The sequence below is a fragment of the Ascaphus truei genome, unplaced genomic scaffold (assembly GCF_040206685.1).
Source record: "Ascaphus truei isolate aAscTru1 unplaced genomic scaffold, aAscTru1.hap1 HAP1_SCAFFOLD_2783, whole genome shotgun sequence".
NCBI lineage: Eukaryota > Metazoa > Chordata > Amphibia > Anura > Ascaphidae > Ascaphus > Ascaphus truei.
Genome location: NW_027455732.1, coordinates 1 through 24,567, shown reverse-complemented (window position 1 = coordinate 24,567; position 24,567 = coordinate 1). Strand labels below are relative to the sequence as shown.

General features: G+C 49.3%; 2 protein-coding genes across 2 annotated transcripts; one reads left to right on the top strand and one right to left on the bottom strand.

Moving 5' to 3' along the window:
• Nucleotides 1-1,776: 1,776 nt before the first annotated feature.
• Nucleotides 1,777-2,327, bottom strand: LOC142481538 (histone H2B 1.1-like). The gene has a single exon (XM_075582926.1). It carries the CDS (start codon nucleotides 2,275-2,277, stop codon nucleotides 1,897-1,899), a length of 381 nt encoding a protein of 126 aa, XP_075439041.1. The 5' UTR covers nucleotides 2,278-2,327; the 3' UTR covers nucleotides 1,777-1,896.
• Nucleotides 2,328-7,759: 5,432 nt separating this feature from the next.
• On the top strand, nucleotides 7,760-9,199 carry LOC142481539 (histone H2A type 1-like). Its single transcript, XM_075582927.1, has one exon. The coding sequence runs from the start codon at nucleotides 7,783-7,785 to the stop codon at nucleotides 8,176-8,178; it is 396 nt and encodes a 131-aa protein (XP_075439042.1). The 5' UTR covers nucleotides 7,760-7,782; the 3' UTR covers nucleotides 8,179-9,199.
• The last annotated feature ends 15,368 nt before the right edge of the window (nucleotides 9,200-24,567 follow it).

The window sequence follows — 24,567 nt, the reverse complement described above, 5'->3', positions numbered from 1 at the left end:
CCCCACCTCCTCCCACCCCCTCCGCACAGCACTAGGTACATGGCCGCCGCTGCTTCTCCTCTTGCTCCTCCGTCTTATTACATGAACCACATTCACCCACCGTGCAGCCTCCGAACTAAAGCCCGGTGCGCGGGGGATCACGGGAGATGTAGTTCCGGGGAAGTGAAGCTGGGAGTCAGGGACATGCATAGTAATGTATTGCAATGGAGACCTTACTGCGCATGCCCATTATCAAGAGTCTCGGTCACCATAGAGATGATAGATGATGCACTCGGCGGCCATGATTACTTTGGGCAGATCCCATTGAGTGTAATGATAACTAAGGGCAGAGGAATGAGGCAACCAAACTGTGCAAAAAAATGTGACTGGAATAACATGGGATCTTTGAATGAATATTACGGAGCTTGGATTTAGAATAGAGACAGTAATTGAATAGATGTAAAAATGTCACAAGTGATGTTGGGATAGTGAAGGAACAGCCCAAGTGTTTCTTATTAATGCGAGTTATACATTTGTGTTTTGCTGCCTTTCTCCCTCTATAGATGTTATGGGGAATGTGGCATCTCTGGCAGTCTCAGCACCTGTACATGTGTTTTGCTCAGTTATCATTTTGCAAATTCAGGATTTTACTCAATGTTTTTCATTACATTATGGGCTATTCAAGGGATTAAACCTAAATGTATCAAGAATTATGCAGCAATGTCAGAGTCCTATTGATTTGGACTTAATTCACACCAATTCTATTAAGGGAAGCCACACAACGTGCAGTGTGTCACAGAACTATCTGGGGGTGAAACCTGATTCAGATCACGTGAGAAATCCAGGTCTCCGGGATACACGTTAGTACCAAAGCAATACCGCCACCGTGTGGTCTGTGTGTGAATGGCAGATATTAAATCCTTTGGCCCTTTTTACCTTCTCTGTATATTTGTGTTGCTTTTTTTTTGTGTGGTTTTAGGATTCAAAAAAACAGGACGTGATAAATATTTGCGATTTAGAGTTCTGACAAGTTATCACAAAACCACATCAACTGCTACTGAAATCTGAGGAAACACATGTTGCTCAGCCTTGTTTTTATACTAAAAAGGTGCAATCCCTGATAACAGATTGAACAAGGTGACAATAGAAGCCTTTAATGTAACACCTCCCAGCCTATTTAATGCAGATTTGACCGATTTCTAAATTAATGTCCAACCCAACAGGACAATGAGAAATATCACTTGTTATATTTATGTAAATGGAATAAAAAATGTGCGACAAACTATAAAAGGCCAATTTTGATAATGCAAATGAATGTGCTCGTATCTAACGCATGTGGCAAACACGGATTGCATGGTCTGTTACTAATCCCAAACTGCACTAGGATTTTCCCCCGATCAGATGCGTTATATACCATGCGGGTGTGAGGGCATCATTTCATGCACACTTATTCTGACACGTGCACATATAATCTGTATTTTAGTGAGGCTCAAAAAAAGTAAATGAGGGAAAATAATCGCAGGTTATTAACCCCAAATCCTACTTCCCGAGCACGAACCACATTACTAACACAGCAGCGCCACCCTGTGGGATGTGTGTGACCTGCAGATTATCTGAAGGGGATTCTCGGCGATTGTCACTTTGTCTGCGGTTCTCCCGCCTCGTACTAACAAAACAACACAAGTGCAGCAAACACGTGGCTGGGTAGGAAGCCAGAAAGAGCTAAAAATACATCACATAAGATACTTTATAATATATAATAGCTACAAAAGCAAATAACTGAGAAATTGCAATGTATAATAGAACACTTCCCTTTTATCCCGAGCACAGATGACATATGAGCATATCTCTTATAGTGATAAAGTGGGTGGCTCTTAGAAGAGCCTTTGTGTTTGTGGGTCAGTGATGAGATCGGGGTTACTTGGCGCTGGTATACTTGGTGACCGCCTTGGTGCCCTCGGACACGGCGTGCTTGGCCAGCTCTCCCGGCAGCAGCAGGCGCACAGCGGTCTGGATCTCCCGGGAAGTGATGGTCGAGCGCTTGTTGTAATGAGCCAGACGGGACGATTCCCCTGCGATGCGCTCGAAGATATCATTCACAAAGGAGTTCATGATGCCCATGGCCTTGGAGGAGATGCCGGTGTCAGGGTGAACCTGCTTCAGCACTTTGTACACGTAGATCGCGTAACTTTCCTTCCTGCTCTTCCTACGCTTCTTCCCATCCTTCTTCTGGGTCTTGGTCACGGCTTTCTTAGAGCCCTTCTTGGCCGCTGGCGCAGACTTGGCTGGTTCAGGCATGTCGGGCGATGCTTCTTCTCCAAACAGCAGAGAAACAATGTCACCTAAACCCCCAGCAGCTCTATTTATAGGAGTCCTATGCAAACTAGCAGCCCCAGCATTCTGTTCGTCTATTGGCTGACTTTATCATGTGACCGTTTATGACATCATCAGTTTTCTTTCAAATTAGATGATTGGTGGTTACAGGATTATGGAACTGATTGGCTGTTTTCAAAACTGACCAATCACAGAGGAGTTCAGCTGCTGTCTGCGTGTATAAATAAGGGCACAGGGGGCGGGGTTTGTCACGACAGTTGGATTGAGTCTTTTGAACTGACCGGAGAGGCTGATGACTCCTCGAGTGGGTCACTTCCCATCACAGCGCCCGCCGCCGACACCACTTTCCAGAGTTTCAGTCGGGGATGTATTGACTGGCCCGTTTGGAGAGCCGCCGCTGCCACGTGGGGGAGAGCCGCCGCTGCCACGTGTGGGAGAGCTGCTGCTGCCACGTGGGTCATTGCCCATCGCTTTGCTTTATAGCTTTATTGCACTGTATGCTGAGTTCTGTGTGCAGTGCTGAGCCCAGAGCTCCGACTTGCTGTGACCCCCGGCCTTGCCCCCCCCCCTGCCTAGTGCAGTGCCCCCCCTGTGCTCTGTGCCCCCCCCGTGCTCTGTGCCCCCCCCAGTGCTCTGTGCCCCCCCCCTGTGCGCTGTGCTGCGCCCCCCTGTGCTCTGTGCTGTGCCCCCCTGCGCTCTGTTGTGCCCCCTGCGCTCTGCTGTGCCCCCTGCGCTCTGTGCTGTGCCCCCCTGCGCTCTGTGCTGTGCCCCCCTGTGCTCTGTGCTGTGCCCCCCTGTGCTCTGTGCTCCCCCCTGTGCTCTCTGCTCCCCCCTACGCTCTGTGCTGTGCCCCCCCTGCGCTCTGTGCTGTGCCCCCCCTGCGCTCTGTGCCCCCCCTGCGCTCTGTGCTGTGCCCCCCCTGCGCTCTGTGCTGTGCCCCCCCTGAACTTGGTGCCGTGCCCCCCCCTGCGCCGTGTGCTTTTGCTCCCTGCGTTGCGTGCTTTGGGCCGTGTGCTCACCGCCGTGCGTGTGTGTGGCTCTGATTTGGGCCGTGTGCTCGCCGCCGTGCGGGTGCGTGGCTCTGATTTGGGCTGTGTGCTCGCCGCCGTGCGGGTGCGTGGCTCTGACTTGTGCCGTGTGCTCGCCGCCGTGTGCGTGGCTCTGATTTGTGCAGTGTGCTTGCCGCCGTGCGTGTGGCTCTGATTTGTGCCGTGTGCCCGCCGCCGTGCGGGTGCGTGGCTCTGGTCTGCGCCTTACTATGGCAGAGGCAAATGTGCCACCTATGGAGACTGCAATACATGATGCTGCAGAAGACATGGACTACACTTTAGTGAAGAAGAGAGGGCGAGCAAACTCTGATAGCTCCAATGGTTCTTCCCCTCCATCGGTAGCAAAGACAAAGATGCAGAAGCACAAGGAAGACCAAGGCATCAAAACATCAAACCGCTTCGAGCCACTTGCTAATGCCGATGACTGCTCAGGGCCCAGGTGCAACGATGAAGAGACTGCACTCCCACCCAAAAAGATTCGCATACCACCGGTAATGGTTAGGAATATGAAGACCCACAAGGACCTTGTCGACATCCTCACCGAGCACTGCACTTCCCCGTTTGTAGTTAAACCACGGGCGAACCACGCAAAGATCACTACCACAACTGTGGACGACTACCGGAGCTTAACGGACTGCTTTGCAAAGCAGGGCATAGAATACTACACCTTCCCACTGACGCGCCTAAAGCCCCAGAAATTTGTAATTCGCGGCTTACCAGCAAACGCCTCCATGGGGGATATTTCCCACGACCTCGCGGAACATGGACTTCCAGTCAAGAGCGTAGCCCAATTGACATCCCCGGTGGACAAGACCAAGAAGTTCCCTTTGTTTATTGTCACACTGGCAGAAACCCCGGAGAGCCAGCCTGCAGATCTTACCAAGATTACCAAGCTCTGTAGCTGTGTGGTAACCACAGAAGCGCCAAAGGGCAGAAAAGGCCCAACCATGTGTTTCAACTGCCAACGGCTCGGGCATACCTCTGCATTCTGCCACCAGAAGCCACGCTGTGTGTGTTGTGGAGAGAACCACAACTCCAAGGAATGCCCACGAGATAGGAAGAAGGAGCCGGCGACATGTGCAAACTGCAAAGGCCCACACCCGGCAAGCTACCGTGGTTGCCCGTACCTCACGAAAGCAAAGCAAGAGGAACGGGAAAAGCGGACACCCCACCTGATGGAGCAGGCACCAAGGAAGACACCCACTACTCAATACCAGCTTCCCCGCCTGGCGCCGGAGAGACAGAGGACCACAGAACACCTGATCCCAGACCTAGGCACGGCATCCACCCAGAGGATGCAAAACCCAGATGGACAGACCTACGCGGAAACTCTCAGGACACCATCCACCAACCCCGTTGAGGCGGCCAACCCGGACCCCGCAGGCGGAACCGCAAGCCCAACAAACTGGCTAGAGATCATCCTTAAAATAGCGAGCGCTATTGCGAGAATGGATATTCACCCCATTGTGACAATGATAGCGAATCTCATCCCGGCCCTTCTCAGGAGCACAGAAACTAACCACCATGGCAGCAACATCTAAACGCAGTTCTGTCATCGTGATGTGGAATGCAAATGGTATCAGCAAGAAGACAGATGAACTCCTTCACCTGATGGAATCGAGGAATGTATGCGCAGCTCTGCTCTCGGAGACCCACCTTCAAGGAAACCAAAAACTAAGCCTGGCGAACCACAGGGTATACCGTACCGACCGGGCAACAGGAGCCAGAGGTGGTGGGACGGCTGTGATTGTTAACACACGGGTCAGCCATAATGAGATTGCACTACCACCCCTCCGGAGTATTGAAGCCACTGGAGTACAGCTAAAGACTGCAACAGGACCACTGCGACTAATTGCCACCTACTGCCCCCCTAAGGTGAAGCTACATTTGGGAGACTTGGAAGCTCTGCTGGACTCCACTGTCCCAACCATCATCGGGGGAGACCTAAATGCCAAACACCGGTGCTGGAACTCAAGGACAGCAAACTCCAGAGGACAAGCTCTTCTTGCTTACTCAAAGGAGAGTGACTTTGTAGTGGCTGGCCCTACAGAACCCACCCACTACCCAGGCACTGCAAGCCACACACCGGATGTCCTGGACATTGTCTTACTGAAGAACGTGAAACATTCTGTCCAGTTGGAAACCCTGGCGGAACTGACCTCAGACCACAACCCAGTTACCATTACTGTTGGCGACGAGATGGAAACCCACCAGCAAACACCCAGGTACAACTTCACCAGGGCGAACTGGAGCCTGTACAAAGAAGAGTTGAGCAACATCACAAACCCCCGCCCCTTGGACACCAACGGAGACATTGATGATGCTGTTAACACCTTTACTACCGCAGTCCAACATGCAATAGAGCACAGCGTCCCGAAACAGATGCCCAAATGCTGCTCCATCTACGACCTACCGAGCGGGATCAAGCAAGCGATTGCTGAGAAAAACAGGGCCCGACGCCAGTGGCAGAAGTTCCGCACACCTGACCTTCTGGTAAAGTACAACTCACTTGCCAGACTACTGCGACAGCAAATCAGCCAACACCGGGGGGAGAGGTGGGAGGCCGCAGCAGCCAAGCTGAAGGAATCCGACAACTCTGTTTGGAGAATGACCCGACGCCTGACCGGGAAGAAGGAGCCTAATCCACCGATCCAGGGCCAGACCCACCTGGCATGTAGCAACAAGGACAAGGCAGAGGTTCTCGCTGACACACTGGAGACAACTTTTAGGCCTAACCAAGCCAGCAAAATAGCACGGGAAGTTGAGCAAGGAGTTAACAGGCATCTTACCGAGCACCTACCAGAGACCGAAGCGGAAACCCTTGAAGGATGCACCAGGACTGAGATAATGCAACTTGCAGAAAAGCTGGCAAATGGCAAAGCACCAGGAAGTGACGGAATTACCAACCTGGCCATCAAGAAGCTTCCGCCGGCAGCCATGGAATGCCTCACAGAAATCTTCAATGCATGCATGCGGCTCCAGCACTTTCCTCAATCCTGGAAGGAAGCCAAGGTCATTGTATTTCCAAAGCCTGGAAAACCACGGAGGGATCCTGCAAACTACCGTCCGATAAGCCTGCTCTCTGGACTGTCGAAACTCCTGGAGAAAGTTATTCTTACGCGCCTCCGCCACTTTGCCTCTGGTAAAAACATTCTACTAAAGGAGCAATTTGGATTCCGGAAGGACCACTCAACCAACCATCAGCTGCTGCGAGTCGTTGACATAATAAGCCATGGATTCAACATCCACAAATCAACTGGAGTTGTCTTCTTGGACGTGGCCAAAGCGTTTGACAGAGTTTGGCATGAAGGACTACTGCACAAAATGATCAACCTGAAATTCCCAAACTACCTGATTAAGCTGACTGCAAGCTACTTGCGGGAGCGCACATTCCACGTGGCTGTGCGGGAAGAGCTCTCAACAACACGCCCCATCCGCGCTGGCGTGCCACAGGGATCAGTCCTGGGACCTTTCCTTTTCAACCTCTTCATGAATGACATCCCCACAGACCTCCACAAGACTCAACTGGCACTCTACGCAGACGATGTGGCAGTCATCTCCCAGTCCTTCAGAGAGAAAGAAGTAGCTAAGAACATCCAGAAAGCACTAGACATGCTATCAACATGGTACAGCGACTGGCAAGTAGGACTGAACTCCAGCAAGACTACAGCTACACTGTTTACCAAAAAGAGGATCAAGGCACACCCGCCAATCACCCTCAACGGAGAGGCTGTCAAATGGGAGCCAAACAGCTCTTACCTAGGTGTAATCCTAGATAGCAAACTAAGCTGGAGAAACCACATTGAGAAGATTCAACAGAAGGCAACAACCAAGCTGGCAGCACTGTACCCTCTGCTGAAGACAAGGACCATGCCCATCAAGAGCAAAGTCAATGTGATCAAGGCGATCATTAGACCCACAATGACATACGCCTCCCCGGTGTGGAGTGGTTGCCACCAACATCAAAGATCATCTCTCCAAAAATTACAGAACAAGGCGCTGCGGATTGCGTCCAACGCTCCACTTCCTACAAGAATAGCAGACCTTCATAGGGAACTGGGTATCGAGATGTTAGATGAACATCTAAAGAAGCTCAACAAGAAATTCTACAAGGAACTGGACCAGAACTCAAACCCGCTGATCAAGAAGCTTGCTGCGATCTCTGCAAACCCATTTGACCGCTACCCACGACCCATCACAGCGCTGAACCTGTGAAACCAACTCAACTGTGGCAAGTAACACAGATCAAGAAGCTTCCTAAAGAGTGCGACAATACACTCAACAAGAGAACTTGGAGTAATGAGGCTCAAGCCTCGGTATCCAATATCACCACTGACAGATTTAATCTGTCAGTCAGAACAGAACGGTCAGGGGTTTGTCACTTCTCCTGTTACCTGAGCTGCTGTCTGAGTGATACACGATGTCTGGAAGAGGCAAACAAGGCGGGAAAACTCGCGCTAAGGCCAAGACTCGCTCATCTCGGGCTGGGCTGCAGTTCCCAGTCGGCCGTGTGCACAGGCTGCTTCGGAAGGGAAATTATGCTCAGCGTGTGGGGGCCGGAGCCCCGGTCTATTTGGCTGCAGTGCTGGAGTATCTGACCGCTGAGATCCTGGAGTTGGCCGGTAACGCCGCCCGGGACAATAAGAAGTCCCGCATCATCCCCCGGCACCTGCAGCTCGCTGTGCGGAACGACGAGGAGCTGAACAGGCTGCTCGGAGGGGTCACCATCGCTCAGGGGGGTGTCCTGCCCAACATCCAGGCCGTGCTACTGCCCAAGAAAACCGAGAGCCACAAACCGGCCAAGAGCAGCAAGTGAGCTTCACCCCCGAGACCAGGAGCAGAGATCCCCACATACCCAACACAAAGGCTCTTTTCAGAGCCACCCACAGCATCAAAAAAGCGTTATAGTATTTCACATTTCCTGCAGGACATGTTTTTATTATATTTCTATCTCCATTCTAAGTCACTTTAATTGTTTATGATAATAGTTCTCTTCATTTGTAAAGTAATGTATAATTAAGTCCATGTATGTGGAGGTGTCAGTTCTGTCATTAGAAACAGTACTGCGTTTGATACGACACTGCAGAAAGCAAATCAATATTTAATACCATAAAGGCACCTACTGTATATATAACTTGGGGTGAACTTTAATTACCGACATAATGATTTTAAGGAAAAAATCCCATAAAATTGATGAACTGATTAAAGTGCATTTAGTTTGCTGGAACCATAACTATAAAGCTAAACAAAAAAAAACTGTTTCTAGTTCATCCCTAAATAAATTAAAACAAAGTAGTGTAGCATGGCTAATACACTATAAAGTAGTGTTTGTTTCTGTTTGTGATTATACAAAAGGCGCAACGTGTTGGTATTAGGAGTCTATTCTTGAAACAATTTACCACACGGTGGCGCTGTTGGATTAGAAATCGGTATCTTCATTACTTGCTTGTAAAGGCTAAAACCTGTTTTTATATCGGACACAAATTCGCAAGCCATGAAGGTGTATTATACTGAAAATGTATATAATGTATCATTAAAGACAAGTGAGTAACATTGATGCAAGAACAATTTAAAAAAATAATTTTATTCAACCAACGTTGTTTACAGATTGCCCTCGAACATGCAAAATCAAGTCATAATATAATTAATGTTGACATGTTAGAAAATAAAATAGCATAATGGTATAGAAAAATTCAATAACCAAAAGGCAGAACACATAATTACAGCATCTGGTCTTCGAAATAAACAGCACAAGTTTTTTGGAGGTACAATTTATCAAATTAATTCCTTTATGAGCAAGAACAATAATCAGAATTTTTTTTTGTACCACTAATATACTCTGTGCTATAAACTAAAAATTACAGAACCTGTCCCTTGTGTCATTTTTTTTTCTTTTTTTTTTTAAATCTGAGGAACAGCAATGTCATGTACGGTCCATCTGTGAGCATGTGGCCCATATACTCTCTGTCACGGACTGCACACAAGTGAGCATGTGATATGCAACCAGGGTTAATACACACGGCTACTCTAGCCAACTCACCTTTCTCCTGCACAAGGTACTTTCAACATGTTTATATTAACCCATTACTCAATTGCAATCCCATCTATGTGCGTACATCACTGGATAATTTAGGCAAAATATGTAATTATTTACCAGAGTCTCAGGTCCCTGTTCATTATAGAAAAAAAAAATGTGCACTTAACACACAATCAGTTGTAGCTAAATGTAGCAGCAATGAAAATACTCTCTACAAAGCGTGCACCAGTTTATTCTGAGCCCCAACACATTACGTATTAAATGTTTTAATACCCCCGTCCATGGTCAGTCCAGAGTCCCTGGGCTCTGTTCCCTGTATGGGAGCTGGCGGCACTCACAAGCCAATCGGATCTGGACTCAATGACCGGTTGGGCAGCGTGCTGCCACATGCCGTCTAAGCTCTGATCTGACAGCAAGGTATTGCGGAACTGCCGACTGTGCTCTGGCTCATTGGCCCTAGTCATACTGGCAGGGATAGGGTTGTCAGTTTTGTCAGGTTACACCCAGCTTACTTTACTGGTCTCCTCCAGGACATCCAAGGGATGAACTCCAATGTCCGGGGAGTGATGGTTTCATTCTTGGGACCCTGAACAAACATAGTGTCAGAGGTGGCAAGGTCTCAAGTCTGACAGCAGGTCACAGCCACAATGGGAAATAAATTTGGCAAAGAGCCAAGGATAGCGTTGCACCACGAGCAGGAACAGATGAAGAGGGTGTGGTAAAAACATAGTTATTGGCAACCAGAGAAACACACTAACATGTTTCGCACCCACAATAGGGCACACTCGACGTACACACTCTACCCCTATTAGTGGCACATAAAATTGCCCTAATCAGTTCCCAACAACATGTTGGTGTTATGGCCTGGGAGGTCTCTGCCATTACGGATGCTCTGGGCCATGCCCTAATCGATGAAAACACGGGCCACCTGCAGGGACTTAGGGGCACCATCGGACAGGTGGCAGATGCTCTGGCCCAATCATATCAGGTTGGATAAGAGTGATGACCGTGCCAGGGTCCAACTGGCTGGCCACCATCATAGTGCTGATGGTATAAGGGCACAAATATTTCAACCGCACAATGATCTGCTCTAGCCCAATGGTGGCTCCTCTTTGTGTTGCAGCACAGGCAGCAATCTCGGCAGCCTCGGAGACTGGGACCTGGGTTGCCTGGGTGATATGGTGGGTCACCTGCTATTGCTCGAGCATGGGAATGTGACTTACCCTGGCGTTTATATGAGGAGCTGGGTTGTGGTTCCCATCACAGGTGGATCGGTTCAAAGTGCAGTGGGGCAAACCACCCTCAGGTGGCACGCCCTGTTGAAAGCAAAGCATTGCCACTTATGGGTAAACTTGGTGGTCGGGTTCTGGAACTAGGGGGCACTGGGCAGCTCCACAAAGATGCATCGGACCTTGGGGTTTATGTGTGCCGAGGAGGTTGGTGGCCAGGAACTGGAACACTCGGTTGGGGTTGTTGCCAGAATAGGAGTCGAGCCGCCATGAACTCATACGTAATCTTGGCATTTTGCTGAGCCATTGATGGTTTGCCATCCATAATGCATTCACTCACCTCCGGGAAATGTTTGAGTACAAATTGCTCCTTCACGATTAAGATAAGGAATACATTGAAGGTACTCACTGAACACACAGTTACTCACCTATTTGCATGATGGGCTGACCGGGCCACAGAGTCAGTGTGCAAATCCGTGGACCCCTTGTGCATGGCATGAAACTGGGTCCAGTAAGTCTCGGGCGTGATCTCATACTGAGACCAGAGCAGTGCTTTTACCACCTGGTAGTCACCAGCATCCTCCCAAACCATTGCTTGATAGGCTTCCATATCTTTCCCACGCAGCTTGGGGAATAAGCCTGTCACGGGAGACCAGATTTTTTAACACACTTCGCCAACTGAGGTCTGAGGGAGAAGAATCTAGCCTCAACTAGGTGCAGGGGACTGATTCAGTAGATTTGCCCTGTACAGCTCCTCAGTGCTATTGTCCCAATAGCACTATTTAAATTCCCGCCAGTCGCCTGTCCGATCAGCTTCAAAACTTGTCTGGTACTCTGATCGGCTTCTCCCCTTACATAGCTCTCGGGCTCCTATACTTTTCATGGAGCAGGGGCAACCAGCCAATCGGAGGACGTTGTCTTGTCCGGCTGTACAAATCAGAGGAGGGGGCCGGCTTAATCACTCTTGACCGCCCCTCGAGTAGGGAGGGTCTAGCGAGTGGGAAATTTGAAATAGCCAATGGAAATTGTGCCTATGGGACTCAGACCCTGCAACGGTTGAACTAGCCAGCCCCATACATCCCGCTGGGTAGGCACCTCAGCCTATCATGTGAAAAAAGTCTTTGCACCAATGAGAACCAGTTCCCCGGACCTGATTACCATCCCTTCCCTGCTCACCATTGTCCTCATACTCACACCGACCCCAGCCTCCGTCACAAAGCAGCTTTTCTCCGAAATGCTATCAAAACAAAAGGCAGTGCTGGCTGCCTTACTAAATGTATGGGAACATACTGTACTACTACAGGGCACAAAAGTGCCTTTTTTTTACCGATACAATCCCTGTTCCCAATTCCTACTGTTTTCCCCCTTCTAGAGATTACACAGTGATTAGCTCTTTTCTGGAAGAGGTTACACAAAATACATTATACACAGGCCAAACGAGCTTCACCGAGGTGGCTATTACACACAGTTTTGGGGTATCCAGCCGGGCTTCATCTTTATTATGTGAGGTTGGCTACCCCATACCATCAAATATCCCCCTTTAAGATGAAGGCTCTGGGAAAGCTACCCCATGAGGTTTCTCTCCAAGGCTGAAGACCCTGGAAGTCCGTTTATCGGGGCTGGGATAATCATGCTGTGCTCATTGCACTTTTTTGTGTTGAATGGTAAAATTAAACTCCTGGAGAATCGCTTGATGTTATCGAGGACAACCAGGATCAGAGCACTGGCTAGAGCATCTTTGAAAGCCTAAGGGGAAGGGCAGTGGGAACAGCGCTAATGCAATGAAAATAAAAAATTAGTGACAATTAGACAACTAATAAATATAAATACACCCCTAATATTGAGGTGAAGGCAGCCAGGAAAAATAGGTGACACAAACCAGAAAACACAGTAAAAACAGATAAACCGGCGCCTAAAGGAAATAAAAATCTGACCAAATATAGTTCAATTCAAAAGGCTGGGATGAGTTCCATGGAAGTGTCCTCAATGTAATCTCAGACAAACAGACATGTAAGACGACAACATGAACGAGAAAAAAAGAAAGAAAAAATGATCATAGTGCAACTAAATACAAACAACAAATCACTGATATAGTATGTAAAATAAGACAGCAGTTTAATACAATGATTAAAAAGTAAATATAAAACAACAAACATGTGCTAGTTGGGCAGAAACCAATAATGAAGTGATGGCTTCCAGTGGGGCTAAAATTGAGACCCTACTTACAGCAATGCTGATATGTATACGCCTGTAGCCCAATTACACTTAACACTCCGGGGCCTGGAGGGAGGATGATACAGCTCGACCGCCTAGAGACTCTGAACCGCTGGGAAGCACAACTCCTGTGGCTCCACGCCGCCAGCCGCCACAACTGTCCTGAAACGCGGGTCAGCTCTTGGGTAGGAAGCCGCCCAAACTCAGTGCCGCCGAAGGACTCACTGGGACAGTCACGCAGACCAGAGGTCTCGCGATAGTCAATGACGTCACCGCTGTGAGCCGGAACAGGGGAGGGACGCACGCAAGTGCTAAGGGCTCAGACAGCCAAGGCCACGGAGGAAGGTGGAAGGGCTAACAGGGAAGGAAGCCAAAATGTCTCTGCCAGAGAATAGTCCACCCTACGCGTCCTTTGCACCAAGAATCGCTTGATGTTATCGAGGACCACCAGGATCAGAGCACTGGCTAGAGCATCTTTGAAAGCCTGTAACGCTGCCCACACTCAGGAGACCAGGCAACTAGCACCAACAGCATCTTCTTTGTTAAATCAGTCATGGCTTGAGCCAGGGCACTATACTGGGGCAAAAACATTCTATAGTAGCAGGTGGTACTTATAAAAGTGATTACCTGCTTTATAGTGTGGGGGACCGACCAGTCCACTATTGACACAACATTCGTGGGCTCAGGCTTGAGATGTCCCCGGCCTACCCGGTAGCTGCGGTACAATACCCCCGCCATGCCGACTTGGCACTTGGATGGCTTTAGTGTCAGGCCAGCCTCCCTGATCCTATCTAGGACTGCTGCTACATTAACCAGATGAGTGTCCCAGTCATTAATACAAATGGCTAAGTCGTCCAGATAAGCCCTGACATAGCCCTTAATCCCTTCCAGCAACCGGTTGACAAGGCGCTAGAACGTGGCCGGCGTTTTCTTCATCACAAATGACATGACCAAAAATTCTTACAAGCCAAGGATGTTGAAAGCCGACCTTTCCTACGCCTGCTGGGTCAATGGAATCTGTACAGATTCATGGTGGCCAGATACCTGGCCCCGATGAGCTCATCCATGTGGGACAAAGGATAGGCATTTGCCACGGTCTGAGTATTAAGCTGCCGGTATTTTACACTGAACCAAGTGGTCCCACCCTTCTTGGAACCACGAATACCGGTGAAGCACAAGGACACTGAGCACGAGAAATTACCCCTAATGCCATCATCTCCTCAACCTCCCCCTTAATGCTCCACTTTACCTCCTTAGAGATCCATAACGCTTCTTGAGGAGTGGCCAATGATCCCCGGTGTTGACCGGGTGATCGGTTAGATGGGTAATGCCCTGATTATCTGTAAACATGACCTGGTACTGCTCTAGCATTTCTCGCACCAGCTTGGGAACCGCGAGTTGGGGACCCATCTCCACCTGCTCCACTAAGCCTCCCTGCCGGATTTCTCCCAGGAGATCGGGCAGAGCCTGGCTTGCCGGATCCCCCAGCAGCGGGCTACAAATAGCAAACACCTCCGGCCCGCTCTTGTGATACTCCTTTAGCATATTGATATGGTATGTTCTGTGCCTACCTGACTCTGGATCCTGGTTTACCACATAATTACACTCATGCACCCGCCGGTGAACCGTGTACGGGCCCGCCCAGGCGGCAAGTAGCTTGTTCTGCCAAGTGGGCTTCAGAACAAGCACCTGCTGCCCTGGGATTAATTCTCTACTACGGAAACTCCTATCATACCAGCGCTATTGCCTGATCTGAGCTGCCTCAAGTTTAGCCTGTGCCAACCCCATGTGTTCCTCTATCTGGTCCCTGAGCCCCACCATGTAATGTAGCACCAGAGCATCAGTATCTCCCCCTCCCAGCCCTTATGAAACAGATTGAGTGGTCCACGGACATGGCACCCATAGAGGAGCTTGAAGGGGGAACGGATGGTAAACTCCTTTGGCACCTCTAGATATGCGAATAGCAGGTGATGTAAGTGAGCTTGTCAGTCTCACCCTTTCAGCTTCCACAAATGCTTGCAACATTGACAATAAGGTCCCATTGAACCGCTCACATAATCCATTCGTTTGGGGATGGTAGGGGGTTGTACAGAGAGATTTGACCTCGCACATTGCCAAGAGACATTGGAGCAGTTTGGACATGCACTGTGCCCCCGGATCAGCCAGGATCTCACTTGGGAAACCTACCCTAGTGAATATCTCAATCAAAGACTCTGCCAATTGACGTGCTTCAATCAAGGACAGAGCAACTGGGATCATGTGCGGATCCACTATATTTACAGCTAGACGCTGGAAGGACTCACCGATCACCGGTAGCGGTCTCAGGGGAGCCTTTGTGTGGTCACTCGACTTGCCCACTAGGTGGCAGGGATTACAGTTATGGCAGAACACCAATACCTCCTGTTATGACGCCGGTGAGTAGAAAGTCTGTAGTAGCCGGGCTCTAGTATGAGTGACTATCTTATGCCCCTACCAGCAGGATCACATGGGATATCTGCATCAACTGTGCCCTATACTCATGAGTAACAACTATCTGTCGCCTTCATGTCCCTGATCTGACCAGAGCAATCTTGGATTCCTGTTATGAGACACTATGGTGCCAAAGGAACCGTGGGACACACCCTTGGAGTCAGACTCGGTCGCCCGAAGTATCATGCCCTCCAGTTTGGGGTCCGATCACACAATGTCCATGAACTCCTGGCTCAGTTCTGGTAGGTTGGCCCTGTCAAACAGTCAGAAGAAATGTTGGGACAGGGTTCGGGACAAATGTCTGGCTTGTGCCTGCTTACCTGCTTGGTGTCCACCGGGACTTCAGCTCTCTTTGGCTCCAAAAGCTGGGGAGAGATACTTGGGGTGGTGTGCGGCAATGCCAAAGGCACTTCCACCTGGGCAACTGCCTGACTTTTGCTCGGAGTGACCGCAGCCACTGGTGCATTTTCCTCAGAGTAGGTGCAAATAAAGTGCCCCAAGTCATTGCCCAGCAGGATGTTGGTGTCCGAGCCGGGTTACACTGTGACATCCCAGACTCCTCTACTAGTGCCCTGATCAAGTAACACCCGGGCTACTTGCAATAACTTTGGGGCTCTGTCCAGCATTCTCATCGGCATCCCCGTGCCTTGGAGAAGGTGCTCTGGGCTGATCATATCAGGTCGCACCAGATTACCGTAACACCGGTGTCCATCAGGCCGGCTACCCGGAGATGGCCTCTGGTAACCGGGCACAAATATTGTTGGCGGACATCATTGGATTCCAGCCCGATGGCTGCGATTCCATGTCCCTCCAGATCCACTTCTGCATCGTTGACTGCTGCTACTAGGTCTGCTGCTGCACATTCTGCACGGCCTCCACTTGCTATGCTTTTGGGGCCAATCTCACGTAGGGGATTGGTCTCGCTGCTTGTGAGCATTGCCCCATATTGGGGTTACTGGAGCAGGGTGGGTTGGGGCAATCCACCCGCAGATGGCCTATCCAATTGCACTGGTAGCACCGGCGCTCATGGGCAAACTCTACAGGCTTTAGCTGCAGCACCTCCGGCACTCCACTTGTTCCATCCCAGCTTTGTGGACTTGGGAGGGTCAGCTACGTTAGGTGGTGTTGTCGCTGGAACTGGATCAGGGGTCAGGACCCACTTCTCCAACTGTGGCCGCATGGTCACAAAATCATCTGCCATCATGGCTGTCGTCTGGTGCATTCTCGGCTTATGCTCTATGACCCACTCCCGCAACTCCGGTACACATTTGGGCAAAAACTGTTCACGGATGACGATGTCCATCCTGTCTAGGAGCGAGGTGACTCTGCATCTGGCTACCCACCGAGGGCTGTGAAGGTCTAGCCAGGAGTTGAACTCCATGTAGGTGCCCCGCCTCCTTTGTCCAGAGCCCTGAACTGGGCACAATAGAACTCCGGTGAGAGGTGCACTGGACTATGCTCATTATGTTTGGAACTATCGGTCCTGCGGTCTTGAAATCACGAACTACTCAGAAATGAAAGTCCCGCAAGAGATTCAGAACTGGGCCAAGTGATGTCCATTACTATCCACCAGATAAAAAGCCTGTCACAGGACACCAGAACCTTTACACACATCCCCCTGGATCACACAGTGATTAGCTCTTTTCTGGAAGAAGTTACCACTCAATACATTATAAACAGGCCAAATGAGTCTCACAGAGGCAGCCATTACACACAGTTTTGGGGCAGCGAGCCGAGCTTCCCCTTTATTATGTGAGGCTGTGATAGGATGAGGCGGAGGAGAGGATAGTTGGTGATGGACTGATTATGGTTTGTGAGGTTGGGTTGAACAGTGGTAGTTCATCAAGGGTTAGTGGTAATTTTAGTGGGGATAATTAATGGAGGTGTCAGTTAATAATGGAGCAATCTATGTAGGGTTTTACAGGTACAGTTAATGGGAGAATCATTTATTTTTTTCAAATAATTTTATTAGGCATTTAGATATGTATGCAGGTACAACAAGCGATAAAGCCTAACATTTTTAAATCAACAATTTTTTGGGGGGGAAACAGATTGACAACCTCAGTTGTCAGTAAAGAGGGGGGAGTGCCTTCAGAGAGGGAAGGCAGGGGGGGGGACTGGAAGGGTGAGGGGGGGGAGAGAGGGGGGGAGGTGTCGGAGGGGGTTGGGAGTCCCATCTGGCTGTTGGGGATGTGGTCTCGCAGGTAGTTTTAGTTCACTTATGGGGAGGGGGTAGACCTCTGTCACGTTTGAGCTGGTTGTCTGACCCTATTGCAGGAAATCCACGGTTCCCAGATGTTCTCGTAGGCGGGGAGTTTTTGTCTCACGATAGCGGTGAGCCTTTCCATGATCATCAGCTCGCCGACTCTTTTTTTGATCGTTCCCAGTGCCGGCGTGGTTGTTTTCCTCCAGGAGGCCGCAATACAGCATCTTGCCGCGGTAAGAATGAAGGATATTAATTTCCTGGTTGGCCGGACTATGTCAGTCATTGGTGCGGCCAACAGGTAGGTCAGTGGTTCGATAGGTAATTCCAGGTCAGTGACCACTTTTATCAAAATTTGGACCTTTGCCCAGTACTTCACAATTTCTGGACAGGTCCACCAGATGTGGGCCATGTCCCCTCTATGACCACAGCCTCTCCAACATAGGTCTGATGCCAGAGGGTAGATCTGGTTTAATCGTGCTGGGGTAAGATACCAGCCAAACATAATTTTATAAATGTTTTCCTTTATTGTAGTGCATAGGGAGGTCTCTGAGGCTGCCTGCCAGATTTCTTCCCAAGTCTCTCTGTCTATATTTATATTCAGGTCTGCTGCCCATTTGAGCATATAATCATGCTCTTTGGGGGTCGAGGAGCGCTCTAGAGCAACATATATGTCCGAGATTAGACCTTTCTGGTGGGTCTTTGTCTCCCGAAGTTGTTCAAACGTCGTGAGAGTGGGGTATTCTGGGAGAGGGCATGTTGTTCTAATAAAGTTTCTGATTTGGAGGTATTTAAATGTGTCCAATTCTCTAATTTTATATTTGGTCCTCAATTCTTGGTAGCTCAGAAGCCTCCCTAGGCTCAGTAGGTCCGCAATCGCCTCTATACCCCATGTGTTGAATTGATCGAACAGTTTAGATCCACATCCCGGGGGGAACTTCGGATTGTTAAAGATGGGGGTCAATTGGGAACTTTTGGTGGTAAGGCCATATTTGTATTTACATCTTATCCAGATGTCCCACGTGAAACGTGAGGCCTGTAGTTTAAGATTGTGTGTATGCCCCTCTCCTCTGTCCAGGCTCCAGAGGCAGGCTTGCAGAGAAGGCATTTTGGCACATCGAGTCTCTATCTCTACCCAACTACAACGGGTCGGGTCCGAGTTCCACATTACTACCTGCTTGAGCTGTGCAGCTAAGTAATATCTGTGTAGGTCTGGTACTCCCAGTCCTCCCCTAGATCTTGCTGCCAGCAGGACCGATCTGGCGACTCTGGGTCTCTTGCCCTGCCAAATGAAGTGGAACAATCTGTTCTGAATATGTTTTAGATCAGCGCCCGGAACGTGGGTCGGGAGTGTTTGGAAAAGGTATAACATTCTTGGGAGTATATTCATCTTAGTAGATATCATTCTACCGAACCACGATATCTGGTAACCTTCCCACTGATCTAGATCCTTTTTGATCTTGTCCCATAACTTCGGGTAGTTATCCCGGTATAAATCCCGGTAGTGCCTTGACACATTAATTCCCAGATATTTAATGTATGAAGGGCACCATCTGTAGTTATAGTTAGTTTTGAGGAGTTTGACTTCGGGATCTGGGAGACTAAGATTTAGAGCCTCTGATTTGTCGCTGTTTATTTTGTATCCTGATACTTTACCAAACTCCGTCAGTTCCTTCTGAAGGTTAGGGAGGGAAGTTAGGGGTTTAGTCAAAGTAAGAATGATGTCATCAGCGAATAAGGAAATTTTGTATTGTGCTTTATCGATAGGGATTCCCTGGATGTTCGGGTTTTGTCTTATTTTAGACGCCAGTGGTTCAATCGTGAGGGCAAAGAGGAGGGGGGATAGGGGGCATCCTTGTCGGGTACCATTTTTGATTTCGAATCGTTCAAGGCCTCCGCCCGAGAGTCGTACTGAGGCAGAAGGGTTCTGATAAAGTGCTTGAACACCCTTTAAGAACGAGTCTCCGAAACCAAATGTTATCAGTGTTTGGTCTAGAAATAGCCAGTAATCCTGTCAAATGCCTTCTCCGCGTCTAGGCTTAATAGCATCGCCTTTGAGCCTGAAAGGTGGGCATGGTCTACTAAGTTAATTATTTTACGTGTATTGTCTGAGGCCTGTCGACCCAGGACAAACCCGACCTGGTCCTTGTGTATTAGTCTCGGGAGGATAGGGTTAAGTCTGTTCGCCAAAATTTTACTATATAGTTTAAGGTCGTTGTTCAACAATGAGATTGGTCTGTAACTGCCACATTGGGTGGGGTCCTTCCCTTCTTTAAGTATTATCGCCAGATTTGCGGACGACATTGTGGATGGGATAGGACTCCCTTCTAAGAATGAGTTGAACAAGCTCAATAGGTGTTTGGACAAGATGGGGAAAAATTTCTTGTAGTATGTATTTGTGAAACCATCAGGGCCCGGCGCCTTGGAGATCTTTGAGGCCCTAACGGCCACTTCTAATTCGTCCAGCGTAATTTTTGCATTTAGATAAGTATTTTCTTCCTCTGTTAGTGATGGAAGATTGCAATCGGATAAGTAATCAGCGGCTAATGCCGAGTTCGTTATACTAGAATTCGCAGAGTGGGTCCTTAAGTTATATCATTTGGTGTAGAATTTGGTGTATTCCTCTGTTATTTTTTTTCCGTTGTATTGGAGTTCACCAGAGTTATTCCTGATCGCCATTATTTGTGACTTTTTCTGTATTCCTCGTAACTTACTAGCGTGAAGTCTATCGGCCTTGTTCCCTTTATCATAGTACCTCTGACCCGTCCATCTAAGAGCTTTTTCTACATTTTCCAATTGGGTTATTCTTAAATCGTTTCGAGCAGTTGTCAATTGTTTGTAAATTCTCCGGGAGGGGTTATTTTTATGCTGCTGCTCTAAATTGATTATTTTGTCTGTAAGCTCTTTAGTTAATTTGAGTTTAGTTTTTTTCCGGTGGGAGGCAATCGAGATAAGATTTCCTCGGATTGTCGCCTTATGGGCTTCCCACAGGCTTGCTGGTGAAGATACAGAGCCTTTGTTTATTCTAAAGTATTCCCTGAGGGATTTTTTGAGTTCCAGCTCTGTCCCGGAGTGGTTCAGTAGGGAATCGTTTAGTTTCCAGCTATATGAGATAATTTTCCCAAATGGAATGGATAGGGTCATGGTGATAGGGGCATGATCTGACCACGTAATTGGGCCGATGTCTGAGTCTGTGGTGGCCTCTAGGATGTTCTTGGTAGCAAGAAAGTAGTCAATACGGGAATAAGACTGGTGAGGAGCCGAGTAAAAGGTATAATCCCTTTGCCCCTGATGTTGTGTTCTCCAAATGTCCACAAGAGAAAAGTCCCCAACAATGTCCTTAAATTTTTTCCCCAGTCTTTGTGACTGAGTGGAGTGTTGTCGTCCTGGGTGGCTCGATTTGTAATCTTTTGGGTTGAGAGCCATATTAAGATCACCTGCAATAAGTAGCGAGGATAGGTACTGTGGGTCAATTTCTTCCAGAACCTTCTTCAGAAATTCTGTCTGGTTCTCGATCGGGGCATATAGGTTAAAAAGGGCGATTGTCGTGCCTGAAAGTGAGCCATAGACCACAATAAATCTCCCCTCTGGGTCTGCCTGAATTTTTGTTAAATTAAATGGGGTGCCCTGACTGATCAGAATGGCAACCCCTCTGCGTTTGCTGCTGAATGATGAGGAATAGCTCAATGGGAACGCGTGTTGAAATATTTTAGGCGGTTCTTGAGACGTGAAGTGCGTCTCCTGGAGGAAAACAACATCTCCCCCTGTATTCTTAATCTCCTGGAGGGCCAGGCGTCATTTTCTATTGTTGTGTAGGCCCTTCACAATTAGGGAGACAATTTTTAGTGCTTTTTGGGGAGACATAATGACCTCCCAGAGGGTACCGCGTGTGTTGTCCTTGGACTAGTGCTGGAGAGAAACAGCCAAAATGGGCAGAGGGGGAGGGTTGGGTAAGGGGCCGCTGGGACAGTAACAGCGGCTAGAAAAAGAAAGGAAAGTCGACCCTAATGAGGTCTAAAAGGTGTTGAACCGGTCTTTAGTAAAGGACCGGTTAGTGGGGTTTAAGACCTATGGGGGCGGGTCCGAAAACAGTCTCCAGTGAAGGCGGGCTGGGTGGAGACCCTTTAGACTCTATGGTTTCATCCGAAATTACTTACACCGGGGAGGCCTGGTAGATGAGATTTCTGGACAGCTAGGCCTTAGCCTTGTCTTCCGATGTGTGGGCGGAATTGGGAAAAGGAGGGGAAGGTGGGTAGGGGAGGGGGGGGGGGGTTGGGGGTGAGAGCGGCATGGGAGAATCATTTTAATAAGGACAGTCATGTGTTTGTATTTGCGAGAGGAGTTGTAAATTTTGAGAGCACTGGGAAGGGGACAATCAGATTTTGGAAGCATTGTGGATGGGAACAATGAATTAGGAAATCACTGGGGAACAATGGATTATGAACACTTTGAAAGGGAACAATCTGATTAGGAAACAAAGGGGAAGGGGCCAATCTCCTCACTACAATAGATTAGGAATAATTGAGGGACACTACATTGCTTAGTACTTGAAACCAAGCATTGGGAATGCCATGGAAGTAGAGGCAGGAAACAATACAGAGTGGGACCACTGGGGAAGGGAGCAACCCACAAACTATTACAACAAGAATTAGGTCAATCTTGAAACACTTGAGAAGTGGACAATCAAAACAAGGCACTGAGGGAGGGAACAATGTGTTCTGAGCATTGGGCGAGCAAGAATGAGAACAATATATGAAACAGGTCACGCCGGATAGTAAGGAGGGGAGCATAGTTCTCGTTACATATTGCTTACTAACAATAGTTGCCACAGCAGACCAGGACTCTTTCACTGGATCACGTGCCAGACAGGACACAGCGATCAAATAAAGAGGTGTTTATTTCAGCAGTAGCCATCAGACACAGCACAGAATCTCCTAACAGAGCTATACTCGCACCAACCAGGGAATACAGGGGGAATCCTAGCAGTCCTAGGTGCCCAGTGCCACAGAAATGGCTTACCCGGAGCAGCTTCCACTCTTGTAGAGGATCAGGAATTCCGGCAGTGCTGAAAACAAGTTGCAAGCAGGCAGGTTTAAATCTTCTGCTTCAGAAAAGCACACAGCCTTGTCTTGGGTGTCTCTGGCATGACATCAGAGATTACCATTTAGTCCATCTCCATGCCAGTCCAGAAAAGATCTGTGGAATTGATATCTGCCACCCCGTTTCTAGATTCCTGTTTCCATAGCAAATCATGGAGATAGGGTGGTGACCCATCAGAGTGCCTGATGTGTGTGGAAACAATCACAGTTCCCCAGGCCTCAGTACACACCCCTGGGACCAGGCTTAACCTGTATTATTCTGGGCCTCGTCCCTCCCACCTACCTGTCCTTTCCTGGGGCTCATCTGGTCACCAGACCCTAGAGCTGCCCCAGTTTAATGTGCCATGCAACCCCTTCCATACCCTGTAACTGTAATTCTTTACTCTCGTGTTGTAAACTGTACCAAAGTATACACTGTGCTGTGCATATATAAAGGCATAGCCAAGGTCTCTGCACATCTGGGCTGAGAATCCCACTGAGCAGCCCCACATGTCCGGAGAACTGCTATTGCTTGGAGTGGAGGGGGAGGAGAGGGGCAGGAACAAAGGGAGAGTGGCTGGGAAGAGATCGGGCTGACGAGCAAACACCCTAAAAGTGCAGCACTCCGCTGTATCCCGAGATATCGCCGATGCTCATGGGAGATATCCAGATGGCCGGGAAGCCGCTGCCAGGATCCCACTGACAGGCGCCGCTCCCCACTGACCAGGCGCCGCTCCCGCTGACAGGCGCCGCTCCCGCTGACAGGCGCCGCTCCCGCTGACAGGCGCCGCTCCCGCTGACAGGCGCCGCTCGCCGCTGACAGGGCGCCGCTCCCCGCTGACAGGCGCCGCTCCCGCTGACAGGCGCCGCTCCCACTGACAGGCACCGCTCCCACTGACAGGCGCTCCTCCCACTGACAGGCGCTGCTCCCGCTGACAGGCGCCGCTCCCGCTGACAGGCGCTGCTCCCACTGACAGGCACCGCTCCCACTGACAGGCGCTCCTCCCACTGACAGGCGCTCCTCCCACTGACAGGCGCTGCTCCCACTGACAGGCGCCGCTCCCACTGACAGGCGCCGCTCCCACTGACAGGCGCTCCTCCCACTGACAGGCGCCGCTCCCACTGACAGCGCTGCTCCCACAGGGACCTTCATATTTCTCCAAAAGCCCTTTAACTCTCACCCACCCCGCGCCCAGCCATGATTGGCCAATGCAGATGTGACCTCACGTCCTGTCTCCCATGCAGTATCCACACATGATGGTCGCGGCTCCATCTGCAGCGATTTCCTATAGCAGCGGGGACTGTATGTAAGGGGAACCCAGCAGCGCTCAGGGTCAGTGTGATCCCAGCGTGCAGGGAACTAAGCGGTGCGCCCCAAGGCTGCGCCAGAGACACCTTCACACGGCGCTGGGAGCTTCATCCAGCGGGAGATGTGAAAACGGTTCCGTGCTGCGGGACAGAGTCTCAGAAAGCAAACAGGTTTGAAAGCTCTGCAGTCTCAAACCCCACAGGAGTGGGAGCAAACCCTGGGGAGCCTTGGAAGTGGCGCCTGGCACCTAGAATCCCCTGTATTCCCTGTTTTGGGGAGTGTAAGTGGTTTGTGAGTTTGTGCTGTGCTGGATACGGCCAGAATAAATTCTCTTTATTGAAACGCTTTGTCCGTTCTGGTGCCTTGATCCCGGGGTTACGTTCTGGTCTCCGTGATAATCTTTGAGATAAAGTGTGACTGAAATAAAAAAAACAAAGGATCATTGAATTAATAGAACAGATTGATTTAGTAACATTGTTCACAAAAGTAAGACCCCCAAGTGTTTCTTATTAATGTGAGTTACACACGTGTGTGTGTTTTGCTGCCTTTATTTTGGTGCTGCTGTGTTTTCCCTGTATAGATTGTGTGGGAAATGTGGCATCTTTGGCAGTTTCAGCCCCCACATCAGTACACATATTTGTGCGATTTAAGAAGTGATGCTAGAGT

Coding starts and splice junctions, on each gene's coding strand:
- LOC142481538 (XM_075582926.1), bottom strand. CDS start 2,277: ATGCCTGAACCAGCCAAGTCTGCGCCAGCGGCCAAGAAGGGCTCTAAG.
- LOC142481539 (XM_075582927.1), top strand. CDS start 7,783: ATGTCTGGAAGAGGCAAACAAGGCGGGAAAACTCGCGCTAAGGCCAAG.